We start from the raw sequence: 13,782 nt of genomic DNA, 5'->3' as shown, positions 1-13,782 counted from the left end.
GGAAAGGAAATTTGGGACAGGAAAAGCGGGAAGGGAAAGTTGAGCATCCCGGGGCGCAGCGGCTCCGGCTGCAGCTGAAAATCCCAAATCTGCCCGGAATTCCCTCCCCGTCCATCCAGGAACTGCCCGAAAAAAAAAAAAACTTTCCCCTTTTTCCCGCAGGTTTTTCCCAGCCGTTCATCCCGGATTTTGGGGGTTTGGATTTGTTCCCGATCCCAGCACAGCCCCGGGCGGGATGGGGATCAGCTCCCCCCGATCCCCCCTCCCTCCCCCGGGGCAGATCTGGCTCCCAGATGGAGCCGAATTCCCAAATAATGGGAAGCAGTTGGAGCAGAGCGGGCGCTGCTTTATCCCCCCAGGCCGAGCTGGAGCCGGGGAAATTCTCCAAAATCTCCCGAGGGACCAGGACCCTCCTTCATCCCCTTCCAGGACCCTCGGGAAAGCCGGGAATGCCCCCAGCGCTGGAAATGGATTTAATTCCAATTTCCGCCTCTGGAGCCGGGGCTGAGCCTTTAATCCCCTCCAGCGCGGGGTTCCCGACCCCGCCGCCCCCTCCCGCTCCCTTTTCCCTCTTCCCAGTCCGGACTGGGAGCGACTGGGCTGGGACTGGCCCTGGGGGAGGGGACCCTGCCCGAGCCGGCACGGAGGGGTTTGGGATCCCAAAGAGCCCCAACCTCCACCTGGGGAGGGATTTGGGATCCCAACAGGATGGAGGGAAAACCTCCAGAACCCAAATCCCCATCTGGGAGGGGGCGTGAAGGGATTTGGGATCCCAATGGGATCCGTTGTCCTTTGGATGGCGCAGGGAAGGTGCCAGATCCCCGAATTCCCGGGAATGGGATCCCCGAATTTCCTGGAATGGGATCCCCGAATTCCCTCTAATGGGATCCCCCAATTCCCTCGAATGGGATCCCCCAATTCCCTCGAATGGGATCCCCCAATTCCCTCGAATGGGGTCTGTGGATGATGGCCGGAGCCTGGCTGGATTTGTGTGGGAACCAGGACAGGATTTTGTGGGAATTACGGGGCTGGAAGGAGCTGGGAGCGCTTTCCCTTCCCAGCCGGGATTTGTGCCGGAAGGAAAGAAAAATCCCGGAGCTTTTCAGCAGGAAAAAAAAAGATCCCAGCTGAGGATGAGGGAAAACTGCAGAGTTTTAGCGCTCCATAAATCCCCCCCAGCCCGGGATCATCCCGGGAAATCATCACCTCATCCCAAACAAAGCCCGGCACCGGCACAAGGGGAAACCTTATCCCGATTTCCCTCCCCGCTGCCCCCTCGGGAGGTTTTTCGGGAATATTCCCAGAATTGGAGTTTCCAGCAGCTGACACTTCCCTGGTTTCTGTCAGCTGCGGAGGCTCGGATTCCCAGGGAAAGGAAGAGACAAAGGAATTAAAACTCCCTAAGAACGGAGATCTGAAATGGAAACCCGGCATCCTGTTTGCCAAAAAAAAAAAAAATAAAATAAAATTAAAAAATCCGGAGAGGGGGAAAGGCTGGAGCCGCTTCCAACCCTCCCTTGGATTCCTGAGGAGAGCAGAGAGAAAACTGGGAGCGGGGAGGGGAATTTGGGATAAACGGGGCTGGGGATCCCGTGGGATTTGGGATGTGCCCCTTTCCCCATTCCCTGGGGATCCCTCGGGGCCAAGCCCGGCTCAGATTCCCGGGAATGTCGGCTGGAGTGGAGCCTGTCCCGATTTCCCTGGAATTCTGCTGCCCGAGGGAGGGAATTTCTCCCTTTCCCCCTCCCGGGGCGATCATGGGCTCAGCATTGATTGATTGGAGCCGTTTCCTGTAAATGCCTGGGGAATAAATCCCCCGGGATCGATGGATGGAATTCTGCTGCCCTCAGCAGGACCTGGAGCGGCCTCTTAATGAATCCCTAATTCCTGCCAATTAATTAATCCTGCCTGGAGCCACTTCCCGGGGAGTGAATCCCTGCGATTGATCCCGGATTTTTGGGTGGGATTTGGAATTCTTCCATCCCAAACCATCCCACGATCCCGTGGTGTCCTGGAGAAGATTCCAGAGCCTTTCTGCTCCCTCCATCCTCCTTCCCTCGGGCAGAATTCCCAGCCCGGGGGCGGCGGGGATGGGAAAGGCAGCTGGGAACAGCCCGGGCCCGACGCTGGAGGTCCTGGAAGGAGCAGCAGGAGCTGATCCCTGAGCCAGGACACGGAAATTCCAGCCGGGCCTGGAATCTGGGAAAGAGCTCAGCTCTGTCCCTGTCCCAGTTCCGTCCCAACTCCCACTGAAAACCCAGAGTGAATCCCAAGAAAAATCCCAATCCTGGCTCCGAGGGCACCGCGAATTCCAAAGGGAATAAAGTCCGGGAGCAGCGGCTCCAGGGATGCCGAATCCATGGATAATTTGGATAATTTGGATAATTCGGATAAATCGGATAATTGGGGAGAGGGGGAGGGGCTGGGATTTGGGGCTGGGACCACCCAGAGCCGCAGCCCCGGAGTCCCTTTGGGTTCCAGGAGAGAATTCCCAACCCCCGGAGCCTCTGGAAGCCCCTGGGGACCCCCAGGGATCGGGACAAGGTCACGGAGCCACCCCCGGATGTGGGAGGAAAACATCCCAAAAATATCCTAAAACAGCCCAAAATTATCTTTAAATACCCCCAAAACATCCCAAAAACATCCTAAAGCAGCCCAAAACCACCCCAGAACATCTCAAAAATTTCCTAAAACACCCCAAAACCACTCCAGAATATCCCAGAAACAACCCAGAGCCCACCAAAAACATCCTAAAACATCCCAGAAACATCCCAAAACACTCAAAAACATTCCAGAAGCGTCCCAAAACATCCCAGAAATATCCCAGGCCAAGCCAGGCCTCCCAAATGTCATCCCAGCCTTAATTAACGGAGACCTCCCGGCATTAATTACCGGAGCCCCGCCCCTCCCCGCGGCCAAGGCCGGGGCCGGGATCGGCTCCCGGGGGATCCTCCCCGTTTGTTTTTCTGGGATTGGTTTGGGATTTTTCTGCTGCCCCGGCCCTGCGGGAATGGACCCCGGGCTGGAATCCTGTAAATAAATCTCCCTGATTATTCCCTGATTATTCCCTGGCCGTCCCTGCTGCTTTCCCGGATCCCGCCCCATTCCCGGCCCCGTTTGTTTTTCCTCCCGCAGGCTCCGGTCCCGGATCCCAAAGGGAATGAAATCGGGGTGTTCGGTCACCCCTGGCTGTAATCCCTGGAAACCTGAATCCAGGAATCCCAAATCCTCTGGAGACCCAAATCCAGGGATCCCAAATCCCACCTGGAGACCCCAAACCCCCTCAGCTCTGGCTCCTGGCTCGGAGCCCACCAGGGGAGACCCTTGGAGCTTCCCGGGGCTGGAGTGGGTTGGGAATATCCCGGATCCAACCGGGAATATCCCAGATCCAACCGGGAATACCCCGGATCCAACTGGGAATGTCCCGGATCCAACTGGGAATGTCCCAGATCCAACTGGGAATACCCCAGATCCAACTGGGAATATCCTCGGGATGAGCCCCGGGTCCCTCCCGGCCCAGCCCCACCCGGGGACACTTTTGGGGACACTTTTGGGGACACTTTTGGGGACATTTTGGGATCCCGGCGCGCAGCTCTGCTGGAATCATGGGGAATTCTCTGCTCGGGAAGCTGCGGGCGGAGCAGGAGGGAGGAGAAGGGATAAAAGAAAGCCCCGATTGTGGGGACAGCGCGGCCTGAGTCACATCCCGGCCCTGAAAGGTCCCTTTGTCCCCACCCCGGCCCCGGCGCCGCCCGGGAGCGGCTCCGGCTCCGTCCCGGCCTCGGGAATTCCGAGATCCCTGAAGGAGCAGCCGGGGGGGGCTGCGAGGATCCCAAATCCCTCTGGAGCCGCTCCTGCGCTCCCAGCCTGGAATTTGGGGTGCAATCCCAGATTTTGGGGTTTCAGCTCATTTTTTTGGGGTTCCAGCCCCCCATTCCCTCCCTGGATTTGGGATCCCATCCCAACCCCAGCCTGGGATCCATCCAAGGGATTTGGGGATTTTTTTTTCCTGCAGAAATTCCCCCTTTCCCTGGGAGGTTTGGGATGTTTTTTTTCCCTCCTTTTCTCTCCCGGCCGGCTCTGGCATCAGCTGCTCCCGGGCTCGGGTTTCTCCCCTCGCGCATTTCCAGGATTTCGGAGCCGCCGTTCCCAGCTCGGCCTAAGCAGAACCACATGGACACAGCCCCGGGAATCAACGGCACGGGGCCGGGGAGGGCTGGAAAAGGGAACTTGAGACCTGGGGACAGAGGGAAAGGGATGAGGGATGAGAAAAAGGACGGGGAAATTATCCCTGCTGCACCCAGGGGGAAAATCCAGGGAAATTCCCGCTAAAATCCAATGAAATTCCCACTGAAATGGGGAGAAATCCATTGAAATTCCCACTGAAATCCATTGAAATTCCCACTGAAATGAGGTTGAAATAAATTTAAATTCTTACTGAAATGGGGGAGAAATCCATTGAAATTCCCACTGAAATCCAGTGAAATTCCCACTGAAATGAGGGAGAAATAAATTTAAATTCCCACTGAAATGGGGAAAATCCAGTGAAATTTCCACTAAAATCCAGTGTCCCATCCCGGCACTAATTGGGTTAATTACCGGGGTTAATCACTGCTGAGTCAGCGCTGGGACACCGATCCCATTTTTCACCTGGAAAAACCATCCCTGGATTTATCCCGGCACAGCTGAGGGGGAGGAAAATTCATTTTCCAGGCAGGAAAATTTCATTTTTCCCACGGAATTTGGGCTTTTCCCCGCCCTGCCGGGGGCTCCTGGCAGCCCCCACAGAAGGTCCCCAATATTTTTGATGTTTTTCCCGGAGAAAATCCCCAAATTTTCCTCTGAATTCCCATCTCGGGGAGCTGCCAGGCCTCGGACAGATGTTTTCCATAAATAACCAAGCAAGGAGCGCACGGGAACAGGGAAAGCAAATCCAATTAGGCCGGAGAAATTCTCTGGAAAGGGGCTGTGCTTTAATCAGCTCCGTATCAAAATAACAGATTTTAGCTCCGAATTCCGCTTTTTTTTTAAATTTCCCCCCCCCCCCCCCCCCCAGACAAAACCTGGCTGGGTTTGTCCCCATCCCTCTCTCCCTAAATCTCCGTTCAATCTCCTCATCCCAACCATTCAGAAAAGAGAACGGGAATATTTGAGCCAAAAAAAAATTAAAAAAAAAAAAAAAGGAAAATAAAAGGAGGAGGGAAAGACAGGAGGGGAAAAAGCTTCGGAGTTCGCTCGATTTCCTCGAATAAAAATTGATTTTTCTCCCGCTGCTCGCTGGGATTTTGGCTCGGGATCCCCCGGGATTGGGATTTGCTCTGTGGCTTTCACTCAAATGGACAATTTGTTGTTTTAATTCACGAAAACCTCAAAAACCGCAACGAGAGCGGCCCGGGGGAACCGCAGGGATTCCACCCCACAAATTCCACCCCACAAATCCCCCCCGGGATTTTTCCCAATCCCCCAAATCCAGCAGCTGGAGCGAAGCAAATCCGGGCACGGGGTTTGTTCGGGAACCAGGGAGAGACGGCTTGGAATGGGATGAGAAATTTAAAAAATAATAATAATAAATAAAAAAGGAAAATTGACAGAGAATCCCTTTTCCCCCCTTTTTTATCCCGGATTTCTGCGCTCGGATCGGGCCGGGATGGGCTCTGGATCCCCAGGGAACCTCCCCTCCTCCAGGGATCCCTCCCTGCAGGAAAATGGGATTTTGTTCCCCCCGAGGGTTTTGGTTTCGAGGCTCCGGGCTTGGATCAGCCCCGGCACCGGCTCTGCTGCTCCAGGGCGGGAGTTTTGGGTAAATTAAAGTTTTATTTGGGGAAAAAAAAGCCGAATTTTGCTCTCCGAACTCGGGATCCGAGGCTCATCCCTGCACAAACACAAAAACTCCGCTTTTCTGGGGTTTCTCCTCGCCCCCAGAAGAGGCTCCGCGTGTTTTTAGGGAATTCTGTTCCCTAAATCAAGGCGGGAAGGGAAATCGGAGCCGCCCGTCCCCACTTGGGGCTCCTCAGCCTCAACATCCCCAGGAATCCACAGAAAAAAATCCGGGATCCTGCCCGGCTGGGAGCTCCCATCGCTCTTAATCAAGGCCGGGATTAATTAATGACCTCCCCGCCCCCGGCTGGCGGGGATTGAGGGATGAGATTCCCGTTCCTGCCGCGCTTCCTTTAAATTATTTCAAATCCTTTGAATCCCGGGATCTCCCCCCGGGCGGTGCCGCCTCTCCCGGGGCTGCTGGGATTTGGGAATTTGGGGATTTTTGGGATTTTGGAGCCTGGAGCCCTGCGGCTGTTCCGGCTCTGGGGACATCGGGATGCGCAGGGCACGAGGGGACCGAGCCACCCCCCACATCCCAAAAAAAAAAAAAAAATTCCCCTGGGATCCCCTGGAATGCGCTGGGATGTGTCCCCCGAGCGGCTGAGCTGGCTCGGGGTCCGTGGGATGTTCCCAGAGGAAAATCCCGGAATTCCAGGATGGTTTGGGGTGGAAGGGACTCAAATCCCATCCCGGACACCTCCCGCTGCCCCGGGCTGCTCCCAGGACATTCCCAGGGATGGGGGAAATTCCCGGAGGGTCCCGCCAGGAATAACCGCGGCTCCCCCCCCCCAACCTTACGGCCCCCAAACCTCCCCTGACCCCAAAATTCCCAAAAATTCCCCAAAATTCCCGGCCCGTTCTGTCTCTGCCACCTCCTCCCATCCCCGATTCCGTCACCCCTCGTGAGGAAAACGCTTCCCAAAAAGCAGAGCCGGGAATTGGGAGCGGTTTTGGGGTCTCCCGAACCTCTCCCGGCCCCATTCCCGTCCTTTCCCCGCAGGGCTGAGCCCCCCCAGCCGAGCCCCCCCCAGTCCCGGCCCCTCTTCCCAGCGCCGGGTCCCGCTAGAGGGCAACAGAAAACCGGGAAAGAAGCGCCGGGAAAGGGCCTGGAAGCGGCGCCAGGGCTCCTCTAGGTTCGGCTCCGCGTCAAAATTCCACAATTTTTTGGGCGCCCAAAAATCCCCTCGGGTGCTGCTCTGGATCCCGAGGGGGGGGGGCGGGATCAGCCCCGGGGGTCTCCGAGCCCCAAATCCAGCCTGGGATATTTGGAATTGTCCCTGCCCGCGGCTGAATGGGAGTGGGATCAGCTTTAAGGTCCCTTCCGACCCCAAATCCCTCCAGCATTCCAGGAAAACCGGGCAGGAACGTTCCTGCCGGGGAGCCGAATCCCTGGAATCTGGGGGAAAAGAGGTTCCCAAAAAAAAATCCCAAAAATCTGTGGCTGAGCCAACCCAAAGCTCATCCCTCGACATTGACTGATCCCATCCAACGGAGAGGCCGATCCCGATCCCAACCCCGATCCCGATCCCAACCCCGACCCCAATCCCTGGATGCCAGGGAGGGCTTTTGTGGGATCCATCACTTTTTTTTCTTTTAGTTCCCACTGGCGCAGGAAGCGGGATCTCCTTTGGGATTAAGGAGGAGCCTGAGAACCACAGGACCAGAAAAGTTGGGAAAGATCCCGAGGTGATCAGATCCCACCTTTCCCGAAGGAATCCATCCCCACATCCCCCTGTCCTGCCGTGTCCCCAATCCCACCTGGGGACACCAGGAATCTGCTCGGGAATAAAACCCGATCCAGCCCGCAGGGAATTCCTGTCCAAGGTCGGATTTCCAGCTGGATTCGGCTTTCCAAGAATTCCAGGAGCAGCGCTGCGGGCACCCAGCCTTCCTCCCCTTCCCAAAAATTCCCGTCCAGCGCATCCTGCATCGCTCAGCTGGGATTTCCCCGAATTTCCCAGGAATTCGCTCCGTTTTTAGCGTCGCTGCTTCCCAGGGAATGGAGGGATGAGGGGAGGATGTGGAGAGGAACGCAGAGGGATGTAAAGAAGAGGGATTTTCTCCTCAGGCTGGGAAAATCCCGGGTTTGATCCCAGTGCTGCCCATGGGAAGTGAATTCCCGGTATTCCAACTTCTCCTGAAAGGAAGGAAAAGGAAAACTGGGAAAAAAACCATCACAGATCCCAAAGCCGAAGCCTCGGGTTCCTTCCTAAGGGATCTCTGTCATTCCTTCATGGATAAACTGGAAACCGGGATGAGCAAAGGATTTTCCTTTTCCCTGCGGGGAGGGGATGGGGCAGAACCGATCCCGACCGGGCCAGAACCGATCCTGGACAGAACCGATCCCGGGCCAGAACCGGTCCCGGGCCAGAGGGCGGTACCAGCAGCAAGGACCGAGCCGGGGACCCCCGCGGGTTCCCCTCTATCCCCCTATCCCAGTTCCCTCCCGTTCTCCCAGTTCTCCCCCCCAGCCTGGGCCGCTCCTCCCGAGGGAGCTCCAGATCCCCCCAGGACCCCCCCCAGCCCCCGGGGACCCCCTCGGGGGGCTCTGCTGGGCCGCGGGCACCAAGGGGTTACTCCGGAGGTGCCGCTCGGCCCCGGCACCCGGCGGGGGAGGCGGGAGCGGGGCCGGAGAGAGAGGGGATGGAACAGGGATGGAGCAGGGATGGACAGAGCGGGGATGGAGAGAACAGGGATGGAACGGGGATGGAGCAGGGATGGATCGGGGATGGAGCAGGGATGGAGAGAGCAGGGATGGAACAGGGATGGAGCGGAGTTTCTCTGAGACTCCAGCGAGCGGCGGGCGGGGGAGCGGCGGGGGGGCCGGGCGGGCAGGGGGACAGGGGAGGGGACAGCGAAGGGGACACGGGGACAGCAGCGGCCGCAGGTGAAGCCTCCGCGCCTCGCCCGGGGCGGCCCCGCGGGGCGGGAGCTGCCGGGGCCACCATGGGCCGGGGGGGCCGTAGGGAGCCGCTGGGCAGGGGGACCCCCCCTTCCCCTCGCTGACGCTGGAGGAGAAGGGAGGGAAAGACGGAAAAAGGAGGAAAATCCCAGCGAAACCCTCCCCAAACCGGAGCCGCGGAGAAGGCGGCGGCGCCGGCTGGAAAATGCATCTTCCTCGGAGCTGCGTCCTCCTCTTCCTCCTCCTCCTCCTCCAGGGCGGCATCGCGCTACTGGTGAGCGCCGGGAGGGCAGGGCAGGGGGTCCGGGGGGCTGCGGGCACCGGGGGTCGCGCACCGGGGGATGGGGCGTGCGGGCAGCGATCCCCAAAATCCATCCCCGCATCCCTGCCCACCCCAGGGGAAAAAAACGCGTCTCAAAACTTCTGTGATTTGGGCGCGGGGAGCGGGCAGGGCTGGCGAGGAGAAGGCTCCGGATCACCCCAAAAATCCGTGCAGGAGCCCGGGGAGGGCTGGGCAGAGCCGGGGCCAGGCCGGCTCCGGGCTCCGCTCGCCGCTTCCTCCTCGGCCAGGTCAGCCCTGGGCACCCCCGGGGTTTTTTTTTGGGTGGCCCCGCTCGGGGGGATGGAGCTGCAGCAGCCCTGGGTGCCCCCAGCCCCCCTGGATGCGCCGATTTGGGGGTTCCGGGAGCGGAGTTGGCAGAGGAGCAGCTCGGGGCAGCTCCCCGGGTGCCAGCTCCGCTCTGCTGTCCCTTGTCCTGTCCCTTGTCCCCCTGTCCCGGTGTCCCCAGGCCCTGGCGGGGTTGGAGGGGCCGTGCCGGGGGAGGGGATGGGGCTGAGGGCACAGGGTGGGCACCGACCCCTGCCCCGGGTTCCGGAGCTGCGCCCTGAGCCCGCAAAGAACGAACCGGAGCCATCCCGGCTCCGCGCCCCCATCCCCGCAGCATCCCGGAGGGAGCAGAGCTGGGAAAGCCGCTGGAGAGGGGAAACAAAACAGAGAAGGGAGGAGAAATGGGGCTGGGGAAGGGGCTGGGCAGGGGCTGACCCCGGGGAAGGGGCTGGGCAGGGGTCGGTGACACCCCCAGCCCTCAGCGCCTCCATCCCCCTGCCCAGGCGTTCTGCGCTCCAGCGGATCCCGGAGAGCCGAAGCTGCGGGAGCTGCTGTCCCCAAAGCCGAGCCCGCAGGACCGAACCCTCCCGGGGCCGGGCCCGCAGGACCGAACCCTCCCGGGACCGGGCAGCGGCTCCCGGCAGCTCTGGGGGGTCCCGCAGAACCGAACCGGGCGGGACCTGGGCCCAGCCTCGGGCAGGCTGCAGAAGCTTTTCGGCTGGGGCGATTTCTACTCCAACATCAAGACGGTGAAGCTGAACCTGCTGATCACGGGCAAGGTCGTGGATCACGGCAACGGCACCGTCAGCGTTTTCTTCCAGCACAACTCCACGGGCCACGGCAACATCTCCGTGAGCCTCGTGCCCCCCACCAAGGCCGTGCAGTTCGACCTGGAGCAGCAAATCTTCATCGAGGCCAAGGAGTCCAAGGTGTTCAATTGCCGCGTGGAGTCGGAGCAGGTGGCCCGGGCCAGGAAAACCTCGCTGTGCACCTTCGACCCGGCCAAGACGTGCTCGCAGGAGCACACGCAGAGCCGGGCGGCCTGGCTGTGCTCGCAGCCCTTCCGAGCCGTGTGTGTGTACATCACCTTCTACAGCAGCGACTATCGCCTGGTGCAGAAGGTGTGTCCTGACTTCCACACCCACAGCCGCCGGCCCTACTTCCCCTCGGGATGAGCCCCCGAGGCGCAATTCCCGCAATTCCCGGCCCGGAGCCGCAATTCCTGGGGTCCCGGGGGCGGGGGGGAGGGATGGGAGCGGCTTCGGAGCGGGGGATGCTCCCTGGAAGGTGTGGAAGGAAAAGGAGGATTTCCCGTTTTCCCCCGTGGGAAAAAGAGGGGCAGAGCCGGGCCGGGGTCTGGAGACACTGGGATGGGTTTGGGGTGTGGGAATAGGACCCGGAGCCAGGGGCGGGACTCGCGTTCCTCGGGGCAATAATGGATCGGCCCGGAGTGGGGTTGGTGGCTCCGGGTAAAGAGAGATCCGGAGGAAGGGTCGCGACACCTGGAGAGCGGGAAAAGCTCGGGAAAAGGGGAAAAAGCCACCTGGAGGTGCCACCTGGGCACCCCCCCGTGTCCCCCAGATCCCGCTCTGCAGGAGCTGGGGAGGAGTCCCCCCTCGTGGGGATGAGTTTTGCCATCCCGGAGGCTCCCGGGATGGGCAGCGGGGCTCTCCCCACGCCGGGCCGGTGCCGAGGGGGTTCGGGGGCCCGGAGCCGCATTCCCGGGAGGAGCGGGCTCGGTGTGCGGGAACAGAGAGGGATCCACGGGACTGCCCTGGGCACTGATTCACAGCCCGCTCCATTCCCATCCCTGTTCTGATCCCTGCCCGGATCCCTGCCCAAATCTGGATCCAAATTGGCGCAAATACCGAAATCCCTCCCGCAATCCCTGCCCAAATCCCTGTCTGGATCGATACCCAGATCCGTACCCAAATCCTTGCCCCGATCCCGGCCCAAATCCATACCCATATCCCTGCCCTGGATCCTTTCCCCGATCCCTGTCCCGGATCCCTGTCCCGGATCCCTTCCCCGATCCCTTCCCCGCCGTTCCCGGGCAGAGGGTGGGGACGGGAGCTCAGAGCCGGGGATTCCATTCCCAGGGAAGGAACAGAAATTCCCCCGCGCCGCCCTGGGACGGGAATAAAACATTCACGGTGGCACCGAGGCAGGGCCGGAGTTTTTCCTGGGAGTGTCGGCAGGGGTTGGGAATGAGGGATGGCCACGATCCAGGACCTGGGAATGGCCTCCAGCTTTGGGCTGCCAGGACCTGCACGCCCAGATCCCTTCCCAGCTTGGGTATTCCAAATTTCCTCCTTTTGCCCAGGAATCCAAACCCAGGTTCCCGTTTCTGTGATATTCCCAATTTCCTCCTTTTGCCCAGGAATCCAAACCCAGGTTCCCGTTTCTGTGATATTCCCAATTTCCTCCCTTTCCCCAGACATCCAGATTTCAGTCTCTCACCTATTTGGGCATTCCCAGCTGCCGGGTATTCCCAACCTCCTCCCTTTCCCGGATATCCAAATTTCTGCCTCCTATTTTTGGGGCATTCCCAACCTCCTCCCCTTCCCAGACATCCAAATTTCCATCTCCCACTTCCATTGGCACATTCCCTCCTCCAGAAAAGATTAAAAAAAAAAAAAAAGATAAAATCCAATTCCCTTCCCTTTTCCCCCCAAAATCCCCGAATCCAGAGCACCAAAAATTCCTCCCCACCCTCACAGGACAGGTCCTGCCCTCAGAGCAGGGTTTGTACTTCCCAAAATTCATTTATTCCCCAAATAAATTCCTTCTCCAGAGCTCTGCTGGCCGAGTTTCAGGATGAGCTCCCACATCCAGCCAGGAGCTGCTTCCCAAAATCCACGGAACCTCCACAATCCATGAGGAGACTTTTCCTCACGGAGCCCCGAAAGTTTGAGAAAGCTCCGGGAAATTTTCGCGTTTCCAGGAAATACCGGGAGCGACGTTTGGATTGGGGAGGGGAGGGAGAGAGGGAGGGGGAAATGTGGGGAATTCAAAATATTCCCTAAGGATTCAGGTTTGCTGGAGGAAGGAGACACAAAAAAAATCTTTAAAATCCCATTGAGGCGACACAAAAAAAAAAAACAAAAAAAAAAACAAAAAAGGAAAAAAATGCCTAAAACCGCCCGGAAGTTGGAGAAATTCGGAGCAATTCCAAAGAATCGCTCCCGGGAGCGGGAGGAGGCTCCGAAGGATGCGCGGCTGCCGGAGGGAAGCGGAGCCGCGGTTTCTAAGGAGACCAGGACGGGCCACGATTCCAGCCGGGAGAGGAGAATTCCTGCTCCGGGAACCGCAGGACCAACAAAGCCCCAGGAAAAAAAAAAAAAAAAACGCGAGGAAAAATCCAAACCCCGCATCCCAAACCCCAAATTCCAAACCCCGAAACCCAAACCCCGCATCCCGAACCCCAAACCCCGCATCCCAAATTCCGCATCCCGAACCCATCCCTTGGAGCGGCGAGGGAGGCGAAGCGAGAGCGATTATCCCTGGAATTCCCGATTATCCCTGGAATTGGTGATTGATTATCCCTGGAATTCCCGATTATCCCTGGAATTGGTGATTACCCCTGGAATTCCCGATTGTCCCTGGAATTGGTGATTGATTATCCCTGGAATTCCCAATTGTCCCTGGAATTGGTGATTGATTATCCCTGGAATTCCCGATTGATTATCCCTGGAATTCCCGATTGTCCCCGGAATTGGTGATTGATTATCCCTGGAATTGGTGATTGATTATCCCTGGAATTCCCGATTGTCCCCGGAATTCCCGCTGCCGTTTCTCCACAGGCCAGCCCAGGTTTGATCCAGGAACGATCCCGGTTTTCCCGATCCCAAACCCGGCCCTTCCCTGCTGCTCCCAGATCCAACATTCCCGGTTTTCCAGCAGGTTCTGGGATTGTTTTCCCTCCCATCCTGGGCACAGGGCAAAGCTTTGCCCCATCCATGGATTGTCCTGTGCCGTGGAGGAGGAAAAAACCTTGGGAATCCCATCCCAAACCCTCTCCAGTGTGGATTTTGGGAGGAAGGGAAAGGAAAAAGGGAAAAGGAAAAAGGAAAAGGAGCTCCCAGCTGCTCCCACATGGATTCCCAAAGGATTCCCGCATTCCCAAAGGACTGGGATGCAATCCCAAAGGCACAGGGGTGATGGGTGGCCCCTGCCGGGTTTTCCATGGCTCTGGTGCCTTCTCCAGCGCCAGGGGCTCCTCCCTTGGCTGCGGGATCCCCTGGGATCAGGGAATGCAGATCCTGGGAATGCTGGAGCCCGGCACGGAGCAATCCCGGCATCCTCAGGCAGGAAAACGGGAGAGGGAAATCTGGGAGGATGCAAAACGCAATTCAAGACCTGGAAAAACAAAACGCAACAAAATCCAGGGAAAGCTGTGAGGGCCAGGAATGGAAAACTCCTCCAGCTCCTGCTCAAATCCCTGCAGGCTCCA

The 13,782-nt window shown here is 58.6% G+C and overlaps 1 protein-coding gene across 1 annotated transcript; it reads left to right on the top strand.

Moving 5' to 3' along the window:
- Nucleotides 1-8,771: 8,771 nt before the first annotated feature.
- NXPH3 (neurexophilin 3) lies at nucleotides 8,772-11,492 on the top strand. The gene is made up of 2 exons (XM_014889392.2): nucleotides 8,772-8,996; nucleotides 9,833-11,492. The coding sequence occupies exons 1-2, from the start codon at nucleotides 8,928-8,930 to the stop codon at nucleotides 10,502-10,504; spliced, it is 741 nt and encodes a 246-aa protein (XP_014744878.1). The 5' UTR covers nucleotides 8,772-8,927; the 3' UTR covers nucleotides 10,505-11,492.
- Nucleotides 11,493-13,782: the final 2,290 nt, after the last annotated feature.

Source organism: Sturnus vulgaris, chromosome 27 (assembly GCF_052056855.1).
Source record: "Sturnus vulgaris isolate bStuVul1 chromosome 27, bStuVul1.hap1, whole genome shotgun sequence".
NCBI classification, from domain to species: domain Eukaryota; kingdom Metazoa; phylum Chordata; class Aves; order Passeriformes; family Sturnidae; genus Sturnus; species Sturnus vulgaris.
The sequence above is the reverse complement of the archived record's forward strand: the minus strand, read 5'-3'. Positions and strand labels throughout refer to the sequence as shown.

Bases quoted from the DNA above. Each gene is read 5' to 3' on its own strand.
- NXPH3 (XM_014889392.2), top strand. From the start codon at position 8,928: ATGCATCTTCCTCGGAGCTGCGTCCTCCTCTTCCTCCTCCTCCTCCTC. The intron at 8,997-9,832 runs GTGAGCGCCGGG...CCCCCTGCCCAG, and splicing joins AGGGCGGCATCGCGCTACTG to GCGTTCTGCGCTCCAGCGGA.